The sequence below is a fragment of the Halichoerus grypus genome, chromosome 1 (assembly GCF_964656455.1).
Source record: "Halichoerus grypus chromosome 1, mHalGry1.hap1.1, whole genome shotgun sequence".
In the NCBI taxonomy this organism is placed as follows: domain Eukaryota; kingdom Metazoa; phylum Chordata; class Mammalia; order Carnivora; family Phocidae; genus Halichoerus; species Halichoerus grypus.
Genome location: NC_135712.1, coordinates 124,541,337 through 124,564,730, shown reverse-complemented (window position 1 = coordinate 124,564,730; position 23,394 = coordinate 124,541,337). Strand labels below are relative to the sequence as shown.

The 23,394-nt window shown below is 49.3% G+C and overlaps 1 protein-coding gene across 1 annotated transcript in view; it reads right to left on the bottom strand.

The window, feature by feature from the left end:
* The window catches only part of KY (kyphoscoliosis peptidase), a 45,906-nt gene extending 23,810 nt beyond the window's left edge, over positions 1 to 22,096 (bottom strand). The window contains exons 1-5 of the mRNA XM_036077061.2: positions 21,918 to 22,096; positions 18,954 to 19,016; positions 15,096 to 15,158; positions 4,668 to 4,742; positions 2,844 to 2,906 (exon numbers count right to left, since the gene is read on the bottom strand). Coding sequence (XP_035932954.2) covers positions 2,844 to 2,906; positions 4,668 to 4,742; positions 15,096 to 15,158; positions 18,954 to 19,016; positions 21,918 to 22,053 — 400 coding nt within the window. The 5' untranslated portion in view covers positions 22,054 to 22,096. The remainder of the gene's footprint in view (positions 1 to 2,843; positions 2,907 to 4,667; positions 4,743 to 15,095; positions 15,159 to 18,953; positions 19,017 to 21,917) is intronic.
* Between the last annotated feature and the right edge of the window lie 1,298 nt (positions 22,097 to 23,394).

Sequence of the window (23,394 nt, the reverse complement as noted above, 5' to 3'; positions counted from 1 at the left end):
TCTGAGGGATGCTGTGCCCCAGAATCACTCATCTGTGCTCGCCTTTCTCATAGGAAGCCGGGACACAGGACAGCCCTAGTCAGCTGCTGCAGGGCTAACTGACCAGTGGTCAGACCAGCCATGGATGGGCAGCAAACCCCTGTCTCAGCCTGAAAGAGAGCCTGGGCTCTGGCAGGGTCCCTCTTTTTTTTTATTATTATGTTATGTTAATCACCTAAATACATTACATCATTAGTTTTTGATGTAGTGTTCCATGATTCACTGTTTGCGTGTAACACCCAGTGCTCCATGCAGAACGTGCCCATCACTGGGCTAACCCATCTCCCCACCCCCCTCCCCTCTAAAACCCTCAGTTTGTTTCTCAGAGTCCTAGTCTCTCATGGTTCTTCTCCCCCTCCGATTTCGCCCCCTTCATTTTTCCCTTCCTGCTATCTTCTTCTTTTTTTTTTTTTTTAAACATATAATGTATTATTTGTTTCAGAGGTACAGGTCTGTGATTCAACAGTCTTACACAATTCACAGTGCTCACCATAGCACATACCCTCCCCAATGTCTATCACCCAGCCAACCCCATCCCTCCCACCCCCCACCACTCCAGCAACCCTCAGTTTGTTTCCTGAGATTAAGAATTCCTCATATCAGTGAGGTCATATGATACATGTCTTTCTCTGATTGACTTATTTTGCTCAGCATAATAGCCTCCAGTTCCATCCACGTTGTTGCAAATGGCAAGATCTCATTCCTTTTGATGGCTACCCTGAACGCGCCCGATCTCGTCTGGCTGCGTCCCTCTTATTCAAGGTTCCTTATTCAAGGCCGACCAAATCAGGCAAGCTGGGTGGGAGGCCAGGGAGTGGGCAAGGAGGGTGGGGCCAAAGGGATGCTGATCCCTGAACTCGCTGATAACCCTACTCCCCTGAGAGGGGTGCTGGTGGGGCCCCAGCGTATGGCAGCCAGCCTGGAAGCCGCAGAGCAATATGGGAAAACACTTGATGGGGGCTCCATGAAGCCTAGGTTCTCGTGGGGGCCTGACCTTCATGACCTCCACCTCCCTGGGGGCTGCTGGACTCAGGCGCACATCTATGGGGCACCTGGGAGAGTGAAGGAGACAGCGGATCATGTTGTAAGGTCAGCACCACTCTGCTCCCTGGGAAGGTGCAATGTGGGGGTCCTCTGTGGGCAAGCACAAGAAGAGAGGTATAAAGCCTCTGTGCCCGCTGTGGGGGCTGCAGCTTCATCTGCCCGCACATCCCTCACCTTGGTGCTGCAGGCCCAAGACCTGGGGTGAGAGAGAGGGGAGGAGCTCCTGCACGACCCTCCCTGGCCAGTTCTGGCTGAGAGGCAGTGGCAGCTGGGTAGGGAGCTGGCCAATTTCCGGCCACAGAGGTGCCCCCAACCTTGGTCAGCTGTCCGAGCAGCCCATGTGGGTCCGTCCACATTTCCCCACTGCTGCAAGGTCCCTTCCTGTTAGGAACCGGGCCTTCTTTCTTCACAAACCAACTGGATCTGGCACATTCCCCAAGGCCACTCTGCGCTGCATTCTTGCTTCTTGCTGACACTCTGCAGCAGGCGCTGGAGGGGTTTGGTCTCTCTGACCCCAAGCCGCTGACTGGGTCCTCACCATGTCAGGTGCTCGGACACATCCAGGATCTGAGGGCTGTTCCTCTCCCAAGAGGGGGCAGAGGGTGCTGGGGGCGGGCAGGCTATGTAAACCCGACCTTGAGGCTGCGGTTGTCACTCACCAACCTAGCATTTTCTGCTCCTTCTACAAGGGACCAAGACGTTTCCTGGACCCTCCCCCAAACCTTCTGTCCTGTACAGTCTTACCCTGGGGCTCCCTGGAAGCCTAGCACCATTGTGGCTCACTCCTCTGTTGCTGGAGCTGGGATCTCTTGTCTCTCATTACTTAGATCACTGTCAGTCCCTATCCTGTGTGGCGTGAGCACAGCCCTTGTCCAGCCAGCCCCTAGGGAGGCGGTGGGGACCCGCAGCAGGCTCTCAGTGCCTTCGCCCTCCATGGAATCTGGATCCTGCCATTCTCTGACAAGGGCTAGCAGGCTCACCTAAGTGGATATGAAGTGGACTTACATTTAACAAATTTCCGCTCAGCACAGCTCTGCAAATGAGGTCTCCCCCACCCCCATTGAGAACAAGGATGACATTTCTAAAATGGGACTGAAAACCTTATTACTAATTTTACCCTTTCTTGGTTCCATTTTACAATATCTGAACATTAAAAATACCCACAATGATTTATGCCTCATTAAATTTACCTTCTGAAGAGATTACATAAGATCTAAATATGATTTTGCATAATTACATTTAAAATACCAGTGGCATTAACTGAATTATTCTAATTTTAAAGCAAAACAATGGGAAGAAGTGCCAAACTCTACCAAACCTGAGATACCACCTGGTCTACTGAGAGGAAAACTGAGGCCCGAGGAAGGTCAGTGAGGGACAAAAATAGGATTCAAAGCCAGGCCATCTATCACCCCATCCAGGGTTTTACCCTCTGTCCCATTCTGTGTATTCACATGCCTCCTACCTTACGGATGCTTGGCATTCCATTTAAAGTTAACACCGTTCTGAATTCTGTTTTTAATATGTTTTCTGTAATGGGCTGCCTTGTTATTGGGGTTTATGCTTTAGCTTTGGGGTCACGTGGTGTGTGAGCTTCTCATTACCCTGCCTGTGTCCATGGCAGACATTGCTAATCAATCATGATACTCATCTCCACCTTGAGTGCAGAGGTAACCCCAGACTCTCAAACAGATTGGCCCATGAGGCTAAACCAATTCACCACCTCACAGAATGGCCCTGGAGAAGGTCCTGCAACTCACCATGGGCATCTTTTGCTCCAGGCTGCCGGGGTCTTGTGTTTCCATTTTTATCACCTTGTAAACCTGCAATATCCCAAAGGTCAGAGGTAGAGATGCTTCAGAAGAAATCAAAATGCAAGCACGGATGATTGTCTATGTGGTAGTCCTGGCTTCTGACTCCTCCTCTTCACTGTCTTTCCCCAGCCTTCTTGCTCCCATACCACCCACCATCTATTACTGCTGGAATTGCTCTGGACTTCCTCCTGAGGTTGAGGAAGGACTGGGAACCAGGGAGGGAATGACAAGAGAGATAATTGCAGTCTGTGACCAAAGGTGGAATTTACTCCGACAGCAACACTTTGTGTTCCTCAGCAGGTCTACCTGGAGCCTGGAGCTCCTGCCCTGCTCTGGATTGCCCCCGCCATCTTGGAATACATCTGGGGATGCTAAGAGCACCAGTGCATTCATTGTCAGTTAAGAACTGACCATGGGAAGAAATGAATGTGGGACAAGGGAAAGGCAGTTTCTATGGAGTTGAAACCCAAAAAGGTCAAGCAATTATTAAATTATTCTTCAGGAAGGTTCAAGGGCAACCAAATCCTATCAATCCAGGACTGTTAACGTAGAATGGTTGCCAGCAGTTATTCGACTCCATGGAAACAGGAGAGGAGCTGCTGATTTGAAACCGGGTCAGGAAGATGTGGGTCTCTGATGGAACCAGGAGGAGCTGAGGAGTAGAGTGTCAAGGCGGGCTGTTTTATGCCCTTGAAGCCCACCGAAGGTTGTAAATATAACAATGCAAGATTGCTAATGTATAGAGGCACAGAGAAACAGTGGTCCGTTTGTTTCTTGCATCTATATTTTATTTCCATGTTCATTCTTTGGTAGAGTAATGAGGATTCAACATCGAGCTAGCATTTCTTATGCACTTACTATGCCTGCCTACCTTGTGCTTTAGATTGACTGTCTCATTTAACTTCACAACAGTCTTATGAAGGAAGGTGAATTATTTTCCTTCTTTCATAAATGAGGAATTTGATTGTAAAAGGGAGGTTAAGCTACTTGCCTAAGGTGATAGCTGAGATCTGAGCCTAGCCAGTTGACTCCAGGGCCTGTCTGCTCTACACCTGACTGCCCTTTTGAAACCCTAACCACTGAGGGCTGCAGGACCAGGCATCCGGGAGGGTCTGCCTTGCCCATGCATGGACATGGAGATAATCTGAGCCCTGGCTGCTCTGGAGCCTTCATTCCTTGGCCAGCATTTCCCCAGATCCCTTTAGCCATAAGGTAGACAGATGCCCGCAGAGGACAAAGAAGGGAGTGGAAGAGACATGGTGGGCCTGAGTCTATGCACCTTGCACCGAAGACAGCCAAGCATGGTGGCTAAGAGCACAGGTCTCAGGCAGACCTGGTTCTGACCCACTTCCTAACTGGTCCCTTGGGCAGTTATTTTACTGCTTGGGGCCTCACTTTGCTGACTTATAAGGTGGGGATGATGCTGGTTTATATCTAAGGGTTAAAAAGTTAACGAATATAAAATCTTTACCACTGTGTATGCCACTTTTTAGGCAGACAATAAATGGTATCTAAAAACAACACTCTTGTGATGAAATTCATCTTTAGCTAAATGCCTTGTGTTACCCACACCTAATTGCACAGACTCAAGAACAATGGGTATTAGTTATGGAGAAAAGAGGTCCCAGAATGAAGCTTCTTTTCAGTGTGTAGGCCTAGGTTATCCCTCTCCTTCCCCCATAAGAGGCCTAGGTTGGGCTCTGGCCCATTAAGTGACTTTGATTCCTCCCTGCCAGCCCTCCACACACAAGCAGCCCTGTACGTACGTACGTTTAGCCAAGGAGAACTTCTTGAGCAGCTGGGGCATGGCATCTCGGGGGTGGACCTCCACAGTCAGCTGTGTCCCTGCAAAGGAATGGGAGGTGACATTCTCAGCCAGATGCTGCTAGGAAAGAGTGCAATGTCCTGTGACAGATGTTTGAACAACAAAACACAATTGGTTTTAAGCTTTCTTCTGAATATATAAATAATTCTTGTTTAAAAAAAAATGAAAAAACAAAATAGAAACAGACAGTCCAGGCAAGATGGAATAAGAACATTTTACCTTGTCTTTCCCACTGAATGTGACTATAAATGTTGGGAAGAATGCATGGAGCAACTATTTGAGGATTCTGTAAGGTAAATCAGAGAAGGCAAGCTGGGGAATAAGATTAGAATTTAAGTGAGCTTACCATTCCCCTCCCCCTGTGGTTATTACTTAGACTGGACTCAAAGGCAGTCCCAAACCCAGAAGTGCACAAAGGGTACAGAGAAATAGTGTTCCAAGAGAAGTCCTTTCTGTGGAGTAAGAAAGGAAACCTCTAAGAGTCAGAGGGTGTGGGGGAAATCCCCTGTTGTACCCCCATCTTTTTTCTGTTATCTCTCCACTCAGCCTCTAGGAAAGTCTGTTGGTAGCAGTGTAGCAGTGATTTTGTTGGTCAGCCAAAACCTTAAGCACCTGAGTCTTTGAGGGAGGGCACCAGAGAAGCTATGACTCCCTAGAGTGTGGGGGCAAATACTCATTGTTTTTTTTTCTCTCTCTCTCTCTGTCCCGCACTGATTGTGTCTAGGTGCAGAGTTATGAGAAGTGCCTGGCAGAGTGGGGAAACTAAAGTCCAGCTTTTGTGCTGGAGAATGGGAAGTGGATTATGAAGGGGAGGGAGCTCAAGAAAGCAAATCCATACAGGTATGGATGAACTCTTGTGGTCACCTCTATGTTGAGCATACATGGATCTCATCCTAAGCATCATACCACAGTCTTTGAGAACTAAACTGATGGGGTAGACCAATGCCTCGACTGGCCACTGGGAGGTGCATGTGCAAGGCAGATCTGTATAGCACTGCAAAGGCTACGATCCAAAATCACCCAGCACAGCAAGAACCAGGAATATCTATACTCAAAAGGAAAAGATAATCAACAGATGTTAACTCCAGGATGACATAGATTTCGGAATTATCTGACAGACTTTCAAATAGCTATAGTAACCATGTTCTAAAAAGTGAGGGCAAATAGTCTTGAAATAAATGGAAAGATACCAAGAATCAGCAAAACATCAGATGCTATAAAGATAAAACAAATAGAAATTTTAGAGCTTAAATATAACAGTTTGAAAAATTATCTGGATATGCTAAATAGTAGAATGGCGATGACAGAGGAAAGAGTCAATGAATTTGAAGAAAGATCAATAGAAATTATCCAATATGAACAACAGTGAGAAAAAGTGAACAAAACTTCAGAGACCTGTGGGATAATACTTAAAGATCTAACATTCATGTTATTGAATTCCCAGAAGGAGAGGAGAAATAGTGTGGTGCAGAAAAAAAAAAAAAAGAAGAAATAATGAGAAAATAATCAATGAAACCAGAAGCTGGTTCTTCGGAAAGATCAGCAAAATTGATAACCAGATTGACCAAAGGGAAAGGGAGGTAAGACATGAATCAGGAATCAAGACTCCAATATCAGGAATGAAATAGGTAAGACCACTACTGATCTCATATATATTAAAAGAATAATAAGGGAATACTACAAACAACCCTATGCACATAAATTCTACAACTTAGATGAAATGGGCCAATTCCTTGAAAGTTACAAACTACCAAAACTCATCCAATGAGTAGATAACACCTCAATATCCCTGTATCTATTTTAAAAACTAACTGTAGTCAAAATCTTCCAAAAACAAACAAATGCCAGGTCCAGATGACTTCATTGACAAATTCTAAGACATATTTAAAAAGAAATAAGACCATTTTTTAAATAAGATCTTTCAGAAAACAGAAGAGTAGCAAATATTTCATTACCCATTTCATGAGGCCCTCATTAATCTGATACCCAAACCAGACAAAGACAGCATAAGAAAGAAACACTACAGACTGATATTTCTCTTCTTTTTCTTTTGTTTTCAGACCGATATTTCCTATGAACACAAAAATTCTCAAAAAATATTAGAAAATTAAATCCAGCAATATAGTAAAGGACCAATATAGCACGATCAAGTGTGGTTTATTTAGGCAATTCAAGGCTGGTTCAATATTTGAAAACCAATGAATGTAATTCACCTAATAATATTAGCAGGCCGAAGAAGAAAAGAACACATGATCATATCAATTGATGCAGAGAATGCATTTGACAAAATTTAACATCTATTCATGACAAAACCTCTCAATAAACTAGGAATAGGAGGGAGCTTCCTTAATCTGAAAAAAGGTATTTACCAAAAATCTATAGCTAAGAGCATATTTAATAGTCAAAAATGGAATGCTTTCCCCCTAAGATTGGGAACAGGCATGGATGTCCATACTCACTGTTCCTAATAAACATTGCACTGTAATTTCAACCCAGTAAAATAAAACAAGAAAAATAAATAAAAGTCTTATAGATTGGAAAGGAAAAAAAATAAAACTCTCCTCTTTCACATATGACACATCTCTCTACATAGGAACTGTCAAGTAATCTAGAAAGAAGTTCCTAGAACTAATAAGAAAGTTTAGCATGGTCACAGGATACAAGGTCAGCACCCAAAAATCAATTATATTTATATTCATAACAAATGATTGGAAATTGAATTTAAAAATTACTATTTACCATAGCTCCAAAAAATTGAAATACCTAAGTATAAATCTAAAAAAAAGTTCAGAAGCTATATGTTGAAAACTACAAAATATGATTAAACAAATTAAAGAAGACTTAAATAAGTGGGAAGACATACCATGTTCATGAATTGAAAACTCAATATTTTTAAATTGGCAAGTCTCCCTAAATTGATCTATGTAGATTTAATGCAACTCAATTCAAACTCCTTGGAGAATTTTATATATTTTAGATTTAGGCAAGATGATTCTAAAATATAGATGGAAAGATACAGCAACTCGAGGTTTTTCTTGAAAAAAAAAAAAAAAGTTGGAGGACTCCAGCCAGCTGATTTTAAGCTGTGTTATAAAGCTACAGTCATCAGTGTGATATTGGCACAGGGATAGATACATAGATAAATGGAGCACCGTTAAGAAATAGAGCCATACATATATGGCAAATTGATTTTTTACAGAAGTGCAAAGACATTCCAATTAGAAAATGGGTAAAAGAACAGATATTCACCAAAGAAGAGATTACAGATGGCAAATAAGCACAAGAAACTATGTTTAACATGATTAGCCATTAGGAAAATGCAAATTAAAACCACAATGAGGTATCATACCTATTAGAAGAGCAGTAATAAAAAATAGCGATAATACTATATATTGACAAAGTTGTGGAGAAATCAGATCTCTCATACATTGCTGGTGGGACTATAAAGTAGTATAGCAACTCTGGAAAATAGTTCGGCAGTTTCGTATAAAACAAAACATACACCAAACATATAAGACCCAACAACTGTACTCTTGAACGTTTATCCCAGAATATCCCATATTCTGTTCCACGTGGTCTCAGAACTTACGTTCACATGAAAACCTATATAGAAATGTTTATAGAAACTCCATTCACAATAACCCCAAACTGGAAACAACCTAAATATCCTTCAATGGGTGAATGGATAAACACCCTGTGGTACATCCATATAAAGGAATACTTCTCAACAATACAAAGAAACTCTTAGGAGAGGCAAACGGATATAACTACAGAGATTCTGCACAAGGGTATTTTGGGGTGACAGAACTGCCCTGTATTCTGAATGTAGGGGTGGTTACATGAGCATGTGTTATGCGTGCATTAAAACCCACAGAACTATATACCAGATAATTCCGTTTTAGTAATTTAAAATAAAAACAAATAAAAATAAGTACCAACTGAGCAAAAAAGCCTGAGCAAAATTAAAACAAGAATTTGGATGATACAGAAAGATATAAAATAGAAAGTGAAAGTCCAAAGCAGGATTATAGTAAACATATTCTTTGTAACCTGCTTTCTTTTCTTGACTCTTCACATGTCAGTGAATATAATCCTATGTCATCATTTTAAGTGGGCTGCATAGAACTCTATTCTATACATGGTTTATAATCCATATAAGCAATCCCTTTTGGTAGAATAGTTAACTTTTCCCAAATGTTTTGTTATTATAATCAGTGATGTATGAACATTCTGATGCAGATCTCTTTATGCACTTTTCAAATCAGTTTCTTTAAATAAATTCTTAAATATGGATCAAAAGTTATGGAAATTTTTAAGGCTTTTGTTCTATATTAGCAAACTTCCCATGAATGATTTTATCTGTTGATGACCACACCAACAGCACAAGAGGGTGTCCATTTTGCTCATTCTTGCTGTGTTTGATTGCAAAGTTGGTCACAAAACTTTGTACTTCTGAGAGGTCTTTTGTTCTGTCCCTTGAATGTGAGCTGTCCTTACGACATGGTTTGGCTAGTTAGCATGTGATGTTAATAGAAGTGATGCTGGGCAAGCTCTGAGCCTAGGTCTCAAGAAACTTTGCAGCTTCCGTCCTTATTCTTGGGATTCCAGCCACAAATACCATGTGAATGAGCCCAGGCTAGCCTGCTGGAGGAGGAGAGACCACGTGGAACAGAATAGAGGCATCTCAGGTGAGGCCACCCTACCCTACCTGGTCTCTAGCCAACTTACCAGCTGACCACAAATACACGAGCAAGCCCAGCCAAGACCTGTGATAACTGAGTGTGTCTCGGGCAAGAACGCCTGGCCAACCTGTGCCCTTGTGAGCCGGTAAATGCTTATTGTTTTAAGCCACTGAGTTTTGGGGTGGTTTGTAATATAAAAGTAGATCATTGATATATTCACTAACATTTGATTTTTATTAATCTCTGAAATTTTTATTAATGAATAATGACATCTCATTTTTGTGTATTTAATTTTTAATGTATTTTTCATATATTTATTTGCCATTTAAAATTCTTATTTTGTGAATTGTCTACTTTCCTACTCATGTATTATTTTTTCCTTATTCATTTTATAAGAGTTCTTTTTACTAACACTTTCCCTGCTAAATGTATTGCAATTATTTTTCACAGAGTAACAATACCGACTTTATTGTGTAGCTCATAAACTTGCTCTATATGCCAAAGAGGGTAATTCCGAAACAAGCTTATAAGATACAATGTGGCCTTCCAAAGCATTACTTTGAAGAGGTTAACATCACTTTGAGTGTAGTTTCTAGCGCACTCACTGTCAAAGAAAATCAGTGTGTGACTTTAAAATTAAGACTTTAAGTGTTTCAGAGTTCAAAGCATAATTCAGTTCTGGTCATAGGAACACGTGGCATTACCAAGAGCAAACACTTCCTGTGTGTCTTATGCTGCATGGGCCTGTTCTTCGCCTTTTCACTTTTTCCATCTGAAACACTTTCAGGTGTTTTCCAAAATGAGTGCCAAGCTGTACTTAGCTGCAAGATGCCTTACAAGAAACAGATCTAAAAACCTGCCCACTCTCTTCCTTTTTGTAGGCTGCAATGTGTAATGCTCTGAGAAGTCCTGCAGTGAAGAAGTCAGTTTGACCCAGTACTATTTTGTGAAACACAATTTGGAAAATGCTGGACAGGAACAACAACACCCAGAAGCTTAAAGAAGCTGCAAAACTGAACTTGGTTTAGGGCTCAACAACAAACCTCTTCCCCAAACTTCTCACATCTAACATCCAGGCACTTCCGACCACCCCCAACTCAGCTGTGCCTCTTTGTCAAAAAAGTGAGCTGAACAAGGTACCGTTAAAGCCCTGGCAAAGCGTGGGTGCTGAGATAGTCTCATACACTGACGTGGTCCTGGCCGGCAAGCTCCACCCAGCCATTTCCAATCCCTTCTCTTTCCTGCACTTCCTCTTCTCTCCCCGCTCTTGGACAGGGGCCCAACTTCCAATATTCTCCTGAGCCCCACTTCCTGACTCTCCCCCAAAGCGGCGCTGCTAATCAGCCCCCGTTGAGGAAAGCAGCGAAGCTCCTTGGCCTCCCTGATCTGTGGGAGTGTGATACCCACTCTTACTACACACAGGTGTGTGAGGACCCTTGCCGAGGTGGGGGGGGGGGGCTTCTCTGCCCCAGAAACTGGGCCTGGGTGTGCTGTCTCAGGTGAGCAACAGTCACTGGAGAGCTCTGTGCTTCCTAAAGGTGTGAAATGGTAAGATTTTGCAGACTACTACATTCCTGTATCACTTAAAACTCTTAATTTAAGACAAAAATTAATTTGACCAATCTCCGATGGTAAAGATAGGAACATCATTTGGAGCAAAATTTCAAGTAAGATCTAAAACCTAAATACAGTCAGATATCATGACACCAATCTTAAAAGTCATACCAAACCTACAGGAGGCCCTTCCTGGGGCGTCAGGTCACCTGGCTGGCTCTCTCATGGAGCCCGTCCCTGGTTCTGCTGGTTGTCACTCAAACTACATTTCCAAAGCTTCAGCCCTGGCTGTCTTAGGAACAGCAGATTCGCGGGTATTTCCTGCTCCCCCTGACAAGTGGTTCATGGGGCCCTTTCCCAGATCCCACCAGCTCTGCTTCCTTTTCCTTCTCCCCTCAGATATGGAGACGTAGCAGGCCCAGCACGGCCATGGCCGACCACCTGGGGTCTGCCTTGTACCTGGGCAGGAGACTTCTCCCCTCCCTGGCAGCTTCTGCCCAGGTCTCTGCCGGTTTGAATGAGGATTTGTCTCAAGGCCTAATTTGCTCAGAATAGCTAACGCGGAGATGGCAAACAGATTGCCCGTTGTTCATTTAACTCTGACTGACTGGAAGTGGCTGCCTGGAGTGTCGATCAATTAGCGAAGACTGTGGGCACGTGTGTGCGAATGAATGTGAGTGTGTGTGTGTGAGTGTGCACACACGTGTGGGTATGCGTGTGTGTGGGGGGGCCGAGGGATTCATGTCGGATACTTGCCACCCTTGTTTAAGGTGCTCACTCACGCTTTCTGTAACTGGAACGCGGGTTAATAACCGGGTTCTTTGCCTGGAAATTTCCCCCCGCAGGAGCTGAGAGTCAGGAAGCCTCAGCTAAAGCATCGGTCACTAAAAGACGCCTTGAACGAGCTCCAGGGTAGGTGTTCGGCAGAGCCACGCTGTGGTTTCTTCCCGGGGAGCGGCAGTCCGCACACAGGAAGCCAGGCGCGCTGACACCCGGGGGGGGCAGCACGTTGGAGGGTGGCAGGGGCAGTCCAGCTCTGTAGAGCCCTCGCCAGGCTCTGCCCGCCGCAGCGTGAAAGGCCCGCCCAGCAGCTCTGGTCACCAGATGACCACCTGACAGCAGAGTGGGCTGAGACCACTGGGACACCAGCCTGAGGAGGGGGCGGGTAATGAAGGGCGGCTCTCTCGTGGCCCTAACCCGCCCCGGTGTTCACTGGGCTCTTGAAAACCCGGGGCCCTTCACGATCCCTTCTGCAGAGCTCTGGAAACGCGGCAGTGTGACCCTAGTGCATGCATGGTCAAAGAAGGCACAGAGTGTCTGCGTGCGGACAAGGGTGCAGGACCCGGAAGGACGGAAGCCTTAAAAGAAAACTCATGAGTCACTTTTGGGGCCTGAAATCACAGGGGTTCCGGGGGTCACTCTCCTGTCATTCCACCCACCCACCCATTATAGATTGATCTTCTGAGGCACCCCTCCACATGAAGATCTGATTCCAAGGATCTGTCACCCCCTGCATCGAGTTTGTCATACCTGGTGCTCCCTCTGCTGGAGGCTCTTCCCCAGATGTCCACAAGGCTTGCTTCCTCACCTCCTCCCTTACTCAAATGTCACCTTCTCAGTCACTTTCTCAATGACTCTGTGTTCCTTTGTCCCCACGTGGTAGGCTGTGTAATAGCCCTTAAAGATATCCAGGCCTTCGTTCTAGGGACCTGTGAATGTTACCTTATATACTAAAGGGGACTTTGCAGATGTGATTAAGTTAAGGATCTGGAGATAGGAAGATCATCCTGGATTATCTGGTGGGCTCAGTGTAATCACAAGGATTCTCATAAAACAGAGTCAGGAGATTTAACTACTTATGCGGGGGACCGGCAATGTGACAATGGTCACAGACAATGGAGTGATGCCGCTACGAGTCAAGAAGTGCTAGCAGCTTCTAGAAGCTGGAGGAGTCAAGGAACAGATTCTCCCCTGGAGCCTCCAAAAGGCACCTGCCCTGCCGACACTTTGACTTAGCCCAGTGAGACTCACTTGGGACGTGTGGTTTCCAGACCACTTGAAGAGAATTACATTTGTGTTCAGCCACCAAGCTTGTGATAATTTGTTACCACAGTCATAGGAAACTAACACACACCCCTGTGCACCCACCCTACCCCCATCCCCCTCCCAGCTCTGGCCTCCTTCAGCCTTATTTGACACCCTGTATTTTACTTCTGAGAGCTGTCTGTCTCCCTTACCAGGGGGTCGGCCCTGCAGGGGCAGGAGCCCTTGTCTGTTTTGTTGTGGACTCCATTCCTGCCCAGAGAGGGGCAGCCTTTCTCTCACTGGGGCCCAGGCTCTCGTAGGACCCCACTGGGCCCAACTCATCCCAACCTACAAGGCTCTGTTCTGCACATAGGCTACCAAGGCCACCCTCCTTTCTGTCCTCTGGAAGCCTCGAGTGCTGGTAGGTGGAATGTGAGTGGCCCATGAGAGCGAGGGTGTGGCGTGCCAGGTGAGGCCCTTGTGACTGGCAGGCCCCATCCCACTCCCATCTGCCTGGGACACGGCGGGGACAGTGCACTGTGGAGGTCTGGCAGGTGCTCCTGGCTCGGGGACCACAGCATCCCCTGTCTCAGCTTTCTTGTGCACACACAGGGATAACACCATGACCCCAGCAGGGAGTGTGGCCAGAACTAAGCAAGATTAGTGACGTAGTGGCTAATCCACTTTCATTTTCCTGAGGTATTGCTTATTTTTGTTTTGTGGTGAGCTGTGTGCTGCTTGTCCATTTCCGGGAAGCAGGGGGGCATAGGTTTGTCTTTGCGGTGTGCTCAGGGCAGGGGGCAGGCTGCAGTGGGCCAGCTGAGTGGGGCCTATTCTGAAGCCATATGCCCAGGAATTCTGCCCAAAGGTACACCGGCCCAGTTTGCAAGGAAGGCTGGCCTCGTGCTGCTAACACATCTTGACAGGCCTTTCCTCACCGCCTGCCAGGGCCTTTCTGTGGGGATGCTGGGTTAGTCTGTGTTTCTGAGAGCAATTCCCTGAGAGGCTCTGAGTCCTCCTGGGACTCCTACTTTGCCACTGCCCCCTGGACATAATCAGATCATCTCCTTACAAGTCAGGACATCAGCACTGAGAACAATAGTGGTTGCCATCTTAGGGCTGAGTCTATGAGAGCTCTCAGGTACCAGGCCCTGAGTCTTTAACACAGAGCAGGAAACCAAGGTGGGAGGTTAGTGTGTGTGTAGGGGTGGAGTGGGGATTAGTGGGGGGGGTGTCTCTATTTAACCTGGTCTCCCTTCCAGCTGTAGCTGTAGAGTCCTCCTGTCTCTACCCCTGCGGCCTCACCCCCCCACCCCCCCAACACAAACACCCTGTGTTCTCAGATCTGGCCAACTGCAGAGTCAGCATGGTGATGCCCTTGCCTGCCCTCCCAGAACCCCCCAGAACCCATCAAGGTGAGGATTCTCAAGAAAGGGTCCTCGTACTTCCCCTTGCTGAGTTAAATTCATCCCTGGGTGGAAGGCCCTGAAAGGCTCAGTCTCGGAAGGAGAGGCCAGGGAACCGCTGTGACTCAGGAGGAGGAAAGGCTTGGACTTAGGGGGTGGGGGGTGAGGCCGTTTTCCAGAGGTGCTGTGGAAGCATTGCTGTGTGAGGGTTAACAGCAGAGGCCTTGGGAAGGCTGTGGGGGTGGGGGGCTCAGGTTGCCCCTGCTCTGACGCTTACTGGCCCTGTGCTCTTGGACATATGACAATCTTTCCAAGCCTCAGTTTACTCATCTGTAAATTGAGGACAGTTGAGAGTATGTATCAAATAGGAGTGCTGTGAAGTTTCATTTACAGGAGAATAATTACGTAAATGGTCCGGCAGGGTGCCTGGCACATGGTTAGCACTCATAAATGTTAGCTCTGGTGATGACAGCGAGGGCGATGAGGACAGCCGTGGGACTTGATTGCTCTCTCCCATGTCACCAAGCAGCCTTTCATGGTTTCCCGTAGGATGTGGGGAGAAGGAGAGGGAGAGGGTGCTCCAACAACCATGGGGCAGAAAAGACAGTTTGTGCTCTGCCCTTGGTGTGTCTCTGGCCTGGACAGCAGATCCAGACAGACACACAGGAGCTGGAGGAGAGGCCAAGGGGAGTGGTGAATCCCTTACCTTGGTTGTCGTAGGAAGTGATGACCTGGGTCTGTTGAGGATGCTCTTTCTCCGCCAGGCTTCCTGTTGAAGCAAGACAGACCTGCGGTGACCACTGGGACCGTGGTGGCATTTGCCCCAGGCAGAGCAGGGAGCTGTGTGTGTCTGCAAGAAAGGCAGGCTGGTGGGGGGTGAGCTCATCCCAGGCCTGGCCTAAACGTGTGCACACCCATGTGCACATCTGCACGGTGCACACACGTGTGAATCAGCACCTTTACACACCTGGATGCAGAAGCAAGTGACTATGAAGCCGTGTGCACACACCCTCACACCTCTCAGCAGGTGCCAGCAGAGGCTGGGTTTCTTCTCGAGAAGGTGGGGACACCTCATGGGTCCCAACTTCAGTGTGGCCAGGCTCAGCTGCCAAAGAGCAAATGGATGCCTTGCTGATCATCACACTTTCTGTGGGCTGGGAGGTTCCTATGCCCATTTTATAGCCAATAGGCCTGCAGCATGGACACTTAATTTTGGCTAAAGACCTCACCCCCAGGGACTTGAACCCCAAGTCTCCTGATTCCTAGGTCAACATCTTGCCTCCCTCTGAGCAAAATGGGGGCAGCCTGCCTTCTACTCCAGCTTAGGAGTTGGGGTGACTTGCCGTACTGTTCAGGTCCACAGATATTTTCAGGGCCCCCACTATGTGAAAGCTCTCTCCACGCACTAGGGATCTTTATGTCCTTGGAACACAGAGCTGTCCTCAGAGCCTAGTGGGGTCAGGCTGCGGTGAGAAAGGCCCAGTTCCTGCCACAGGCCATGAAGGGGAACCCACAGGCTTACCTGCCCCTCCAATGGGAAGCAACACCTTTTCCTATATCTCTCCCTCACCCGCTGCTGCGGCGGCCTGGTCTTGCTGAGGCTGCTTCAGGGGGGTAGGGCAGGGGAAGGGGCAGGAGAAGGGGCAGGGTTGTGGCAGCAGGGCGTTCCCCCACGGTTACCACCCTGGCCTGCCACCTTCTCCCCTGGCCTTCCACTGGTCTGCAGAAAGGCTGTCGGGCCTGCCACTGGAAGCGGCCACTGGGACCAGTGCCTGGGCCTGGAAATAAGCATGCCTTTGGGGCGCTGGCCTCCACAGGTTCCACTCAGATATCTTCCCTTGTGCACCCAACCAGATCTGCCACCCAGGGCTTCCCATGCCTGGGCCCAGGCAGAAGACAGTCAAAGGTGGATAGGCAGGTCACTGAGCTGGGCTGGACTTGTGATCCACCTGGCAGGGTCTTGCCCTGGAGAACCTGCCTGCTCCAGCCTTCTCCTATGAGCAGGCCCAGCCAGGACCCTCACCCCGTGGCCTGAGGTCGGTGGGTTGGCCAAGGGCTAGAAGCACTGTGTGTGCCAATCCAGGGTGATGCTGGTTTGCAGCTCTAGGCCAGACTCAAGCGAGGACAGGGAGGCTGGCTCCTTCAGGCACAGCTGGCTACGTCTCTGCTGGGCTGGTGGATAAAGGAAACAGGATCCGGGGAGGGAATCCTCAAGGAGGACGATTGGCTGGCATAGCTGCTGCGGGTATTTATAGTCAGGGCCGCACAACTGGTTTCCCTGTGGCTATGGGATGTCAGTCCCGGTGCTGCTAGGCAGACTTCGGCCAGGACCAAGGAAAGCAGCCAATCACAGCAGGGGAAGCCCGTTGCCGGGCAAGCTAGTGGCTTTGGCTCGGCCCAAGCACCTGCTGCTCGGAAAAGTTTGGAGCAGTCCAGGCTCCCCCCACCCTGCCAACGCCCCAGCTCAAGGAGCACACAGGGCAGCAAGAAGGGGAACATGTGCCTTTTTGGATCTGCCCCAAGTTCAGCCACATTTGTGCACACGCCACCAGCACAAGCCATCAGCTGCCTCCTCCGCAGATGAGAGGCATCCAGTTTCCAGGGCTGGGTGCCTTGGACACCAGCGAGGGAAGTACGTACCCAGAGTCTCACCATCAGAAAACACAGGGAGAAGCTGTAATTTTAGTTTCTGCCGGCGCGCAAACGTGCAATTTGAAAAAATAAATAAAATTTTATTATAAATTACCTATATTGGCGGAGTGGTGCAACCCTCTCTCCAGACCTTCACTTACCTGAAACTCCCAGTTCTCTCAGGTGGTTTTTCAAGAACTATTTTCACCCTCCTCCTTAGTTTTTTATTATTTTTTAAAAGATTTTTTATTTTTTTTAAAGTAATCTCTACACACAACGTGGGGCTCAAACCCACAACCATGAGATCAAGAGCCGCACGCTCCACGACTGAGCCAGCCAGGCGCCCCATGATCCTCTTTATTTTGTTGTATTTTTCCACTAACCTTCCCTCAAATCAGAGGCCCTAAAGATGGTGAAAGTAGGATAGGATAAATTCACTATATTTCAATCTTCTCCTAACGTAATAACATGGCTGAGAAGCCATAAGATAAATTTCAGACAACTCAAGATAAGCGAGCTGTAACAAATGAAGATGCTGAGTCTCTTCTCTCCCACCTCAACCCACTTTTCCACTCACCCGCACGTACACTGGCCAAGCGTGCATATCTGCATCAGCTGCTGTGTATTTTTGCAGCTGACGGGTTTCTGGTGGTCTGACTCTTACAATTCTCATGAGCCTGTAGCCTAGTTTCGCTAACTTTGGCATGTGCTTCGGTCCGGCCAGAGCCGGCAATCTACCATCTTATGACCCTAAAGCAAGGTTAAGGAAGCCATCCCACCATGCGTGCCCATTAGCCAGGACCCCAAGGGATGGTTCCCGGGGCAGGAGCCTGTCTTGGGTCTGATCTGTCCTTATGCATAGGGCAGGGGACACAGGAAAGCTCTTTACATCCAGGGTGTTGAGATTCTATTGCAGTGAAAAGCATTATGATTATAATCATTAACATGGTCCCATGAGGGCAGGGGTTCTTGACTGTCTTTATCCCAACACCTAGAACCCCACCCGGCACAAAGGAAACACTGTAGACCTTTATTGAGGGAATGAATGAATTAATTTTCTTTCAGAACTTCATCCTTCCCTTTTGTTACTGTCAGGATGGCAGAGCATAGATGTTTGGTCTCATTCAACTGGGGTCCTGATTACCCATCTGCAGAGGGTCATGCAGGTGGTTTCTTCACACTAGCATTTGATGAGCCCAGATCTGACTGAGTCCCCTGTTGGGGTTCTGGGAGTGGAGGTCTGATTCTTACTAGAATTCTCACGTGCCCACAGAGAAGCTTCACTGATGTTTTTTCTTGAAAGCTGGGCTAATGAGTCTCTGAAGCGTACAGAATAAGGCCTAGTAGAGTCCGTCCATGCATGGCATTCCCTCAGCTGTCCTGGGCCTGTAGGGTGACAGACACCCGGCACCAGAGAAAGGAGGCTTTGGAAACAGACTTCTCTCAGATCTTACTATATTCTGGGTCCCCAGCCAGCTGGGAACCACAGCACCCATCTCCCTAGGCTTGGAGTAATAATGTCCCCAAAGAGGCCACTGTCCTCTCTGTTTGGAAAAATTTTCAAAGAATGGATGCCCTGCCTGACATGAGCAGCCCCACCTCCAGGGGGAACATACTCAAACCTCGCCATGCCGAGTGATGATGCCAAGTCCTTTCTTATATGTAGCCAGTGAACAAGTGGGTGCTCAAACTTAGGGCACTGCTCCCCTCCCATCCCACAGCCTCCAGGAAATTGGGGGACGCGATGCCAGGGAAAACTTTCTGGGGTCACAGTGGCCCCAGAGGCATGGCTGAATCACAAGCAGCCACTTTCTGAGTGGTTAGATGTCTACAGCCAGTTTTCAAACACGTGAAATTGAATGCTTCCCGTCATTTTTCAATGTGTTGAATTACAGAGACTGAAAAGAAAAGAAAATGAAAAGAGAGAATTTACCATGCACGTCACTTCCTTCAAATTTCTGCCATCTCCGGATTCCGTTTCCGACGCCCTGGAGTCCTATGAAATAACAGGGTCTCGCATGAGGGTCTCCATGATGGGAAGACCCAGGCCAGCAAGTGATGGGCCAGCTGCTAACGTATCTGGGTTGAGGTGGGGCTGGTGGAACCCGGCTCTGTCAGGATCCAAGAGAGGCTGCCCGCAAATGAGACGCACTTTAAAACATTAAAGGAAAGTATTAAAACAGTAGTTTTCAAAGGTGGTGAGGTGGGTTATCGGGATCATCCAGGGAGAATTTTCACAATACAGATGCCCGTTTCTCACTCCACATCTCGGCCGCATAAACATGGAACCATAACTGTGGAAGATGCTCGCCATTCATTTTGCCTGCCTATTTCCGTATGTGGGGAATCTCCCACTTTTAGAGTCATGACGTAAGGTGGAGGGTGGGCAAAGATGGTCTATCCATATGGGAAACGCAAGTGATAGTTGGCAAATTGTGAAAATTCTCCCTGGATGATAGTCTCCCAGCCTCCCTTGCAGCTAGAGCATGGACATATGTGGCCTCGCACAACCAGTCTGATGCATCTGTGTCTGCTTCCGTCTTGGGATCTGGTGATGCAAGAGAGAAGGGCTCTCTTGTTCTCTCTCTCTGGTCGTGGCTGGAAGTGGTGGCTGCAAGGTCGAGTTCCTGGCCCAGAACTGGTGTACGTACGTTCTGGCAGTGGGAGCAGCTACAGTAAGATCAAGCTCCTGATGAGGAAGGAGTACCTAGGGCCCCTTGGTGGCAACAGAGGTGTCCTTGCCAGACCAGCTCTGCTGGGCAGCTGCTGACGCTGTTCCTGGAAGCTCGGCCTCTAGCCTGGGTTTCCAGCTCTTGCAGCCACTGCAAGTCCCCCAGTCCCTTCCCGATGCTCTTCTTTTCTGCAGCGCTCTCTGAAGCCAGGATCTGGGGCTTACCACTTGGAACCCTCGCGGACCCACGTGTGGGCCAAAATGCACATCACACTGACTTGGGGGATGAAACCTGACTTTGGAGTTCTTTTAGACTGGGTGCAGGCAGCTTTAGGCCACCTTCTCCATGGCACAGGATAGGAGGTGAGGGTGTCCAGACATGCTTTTGAGAAGCACTGCCCAAAGGAGAATGGAAGGGCTGTAGAGGAAAGAGCAGAGAGCTTCTGTTGGCAGCCCAGATCCCCGGCACACACTATCTTTGCCTCCTTGTCCCTCTGACTCTTTTCTGCCACAAGGACACAGCAGAAAGCCACCCGATCCTCACTCGGTCCTCTGCATTGTGACAGTAATGGAGGTCAGGCCCTCCTTTGCAGAGCCAAGGACCTGGGCTGGAGGGGAGACAGGAGGAGAGGCCTGGAAGAGGTGTGGGGGCATTTTGGATCTTGTGCCCCAACAGGAGGCCTTGGAACAAGCTAGTTTAATTCGGTGTTTCCCTGCCTTAGGCTGTGTGGGCTTAGCCAGGGGTCTCTTGGACATCAACTCTGCCCAGCAGGCTTGGACGCTGGTCGCTCTCCCTCTGCTTTGGTATAGAACTGTCTGTAAGTAAGTGACACTGGTCTCTCCACTGGCCTGGTGTCTGGGGAAACCTCCTTCAGGAAAGATTTGGAGACAAATAGCAGAAAGGGGCTTGGAATGCAGTGTCTGGAGGAGAGGCAGCTTCTTTTCAATCAAGGAGCAGGTGGCCTCTGCCAATTTCCTCATTACGAATACCTGGGTGGGCCATTTCCACCTCTCCTGGGAGAAGCTCTGAGAACGAAAGAACCAACTAACCCAAACAATTCCTGGCCCCAAATCCCTCTGGAGACGGGGAGTACCTGACAACATGCGCAGCTCTCCAGAATCTATTTCTTTCCCCTGCCTGCCTCCCCAAGAGGTCACCAGGAACCATGGGGCAGTTCCAGCCTGTGTGACTGGTGGGGGCAAAGCCAGTCATGGCACATGCTTCCACGTGGCAGGTGGAAGGTGGGGGTTCAATGCACAGGACCTCCGTGGACAGAAGAGCCAGAGGCAGACTCTGAGGAGCTCTGGAGCTGGAGGGCAGGCAGGAGGCAGAAGTCATTTTACCGCATGGGCTGTTAAGCGTCACTCCCAAAGCACTGGCCCACAGACAGCCTAGCACAAACCTCACGGCAGCCCCCAAGAAGGCTCCGGAGGGCTTCCTCACAGACCTACGACCTGTTCCCCAACTTCTGAGGGGCTTATCTAACATCTGTTATTCTCCATCTGTATTCTCTTCAGTGTGTCCTCTCTGGAGATTACAGAAGCCTGAGTGCTGCTTTCCATAATTGCTCCATAAACAGTCACTTCATTTTTCCAGTCTACCCTTCCTCAGAAAGTCTGTAGGAAGAGTAAAATTAATAGATCTGTGAGAGTGCAGAGAGCAGATTTTAAGCTGACCCTACCCAAGGCTGTGTGCCTTTTACACCACCCTTTATGCCTTCTACTGTAGGAGGCTGGGAGAGGCTTCAGATAGGGGAAACTGAGGCCAGGACTTGTGCGAGGACACCAAGGGAGTTTCCCGTCTCAAAGTCTGATTCAGCACGCACATTCCCCTGGGTCCCCTGCGCTCTGCAATGTGCCATGTGAGGAGCAGGCCTCGGCCACACAGGGGTCAGGCCTGAGGCTCTGGCCCCCTTCCTCCAAGGCATCTTCCAACCCTGTTGTGCACCCTTCAAAGAGTGGATGGGAGGAAGCCGGCTCCCCGGGGGGTGACGGAAGCACCGACTAGCCTGCGCGGGGAGTCAACTCGGGGCAATCACCGGGCTGCGCGTTGCCACGGGACGCCAGTGCCACCGCGCAGAGGCGCAGGCAGCGGTGGGGAGAGGGTCGGTGTCGCTGGCCTCGTTCGGGGGCGCCCCGGGCGGGCGGGCAGGCCCCGGGGTGGGGGGCGAGGAGGCCGAGGTGCGGGGGTCGGGGGGTCGGGGGCCCCGGCCCGGCGCGCGTTACCTCCTCTGCGCTGTGGCAGCGCGCCGGGGTCCGCCTGCCGGTCCGAGCGCGTGCCCTGCGCGGCGCGCCGCTTCTCCGAGTGCACGATCAGCAGCATGTCGATGGACACGGCGTTGCTGTCCTTCTTCAGCTCCATGGTGCCGCCTCGCTCCCCGCCGTGGCGCCGCGGCCGCTCTCGAGGCTGCCTGCGCTGCAAATGGCCCCGTGCGCGCCGCTGGCGGGCGCGGGAGACGGCGAGGGCGCGGGAGAGGGCGCTCCCCCGCCGCCGAACCGCTGGGCGCCGCGTTTCGCTGACTCTGCCAAACACGCCATTAGGGCCCGCCCGGGAGGGCGCTACCCTAATGAAGCCGCTCTAAGTCACCTTTGAAAGGAAATCCCCAGCCGAGCCCTGACCTGCACCCAGGCCGCGGGCTGCCCAGCCGCCGGCTCCAGAGAGCCTCCTGCCCCGTGCGCTTGGAGCGCTCGTCCCGGGCTCCAGCGCTGTTCTCCGGCTGGCCGGTCGCCGCCTCGTCTCCCGCCCTCTCCGGGGGTTCCCGCGAGGGCCCGCAGCAGACCTCCTCGGGAAGCTGCAGCAAAGAACTCACACAGCGCTGTCAACAGTGAGAGTCAGTTCTGGAAAAGGAAGAAGGAGCACAGGGTGCCCCACTCCTTCCCCGGGTGGGTTTTGGAAGTTGATGGCCTCCTCTAGAAGAGGGAGATGGGCAGGGTGTTGGGGTCAGGATCTCTGCGATTACGGCTGCACCAGGCCTTGGAACATGACCTTTGGGCATCCACTTAACAATTCTTTCTGGCTTGTGGTGGACGTCTTAACATCTCTGTTCCTTCTAGAAGCCTGGCTCATGCTTGGTGGGGAAGGGGGGAGGGGCAGAGGAGGAGGTCGGTGCCGGAGCAGCCTGCCCGCTGTGCTCAGAGAGCTGGACCTGAGAGCCCATCTATTTTTAGCGGGGCCTAACCAGGCCAGCCAGCAGAGGCAGGGCCTTTGGCTCCGGGTCTCAGGAGTGTTTACAGCCGCATCTGCCTGGTAGCCCTTGGCACGGTGGGCCCACCCAACCTGGGCCAGTCCCCTAACTTAAGTTTCCACCATTAATAAATGCTGTGCACATGGAAGTCTTTGCTCTGAGACCCTTCGCATAGGAGTGTAATGACGCTAGGTTGCAGGGTGGTCCCTGAGAGCTCCTACCTCTCCCTTGGAGGCAGACTATAATGTGCTAGGTTCCAGTCCTAGCTCCGCCACTAGCTGTCCGTGTGACGGTGGACAAGCCATTTCCCCCCATTTCCCCAGCCTTCTCGTGGGCATAAAACAGGTTCTCACAGAGCTGTTGTGAGAATGACGTGCACTTGAGCTGCTTGATGCAGAGTAAGCGGTCTCCAAATGGTAGCTGTCATTCATGCCTCATTTTAAGGGTGAGGAAAAGGACAGGGGAAGTGACAAGTCAGTGATGGAGGCAGAGGCCACACAGATAATACCCTCAGACTC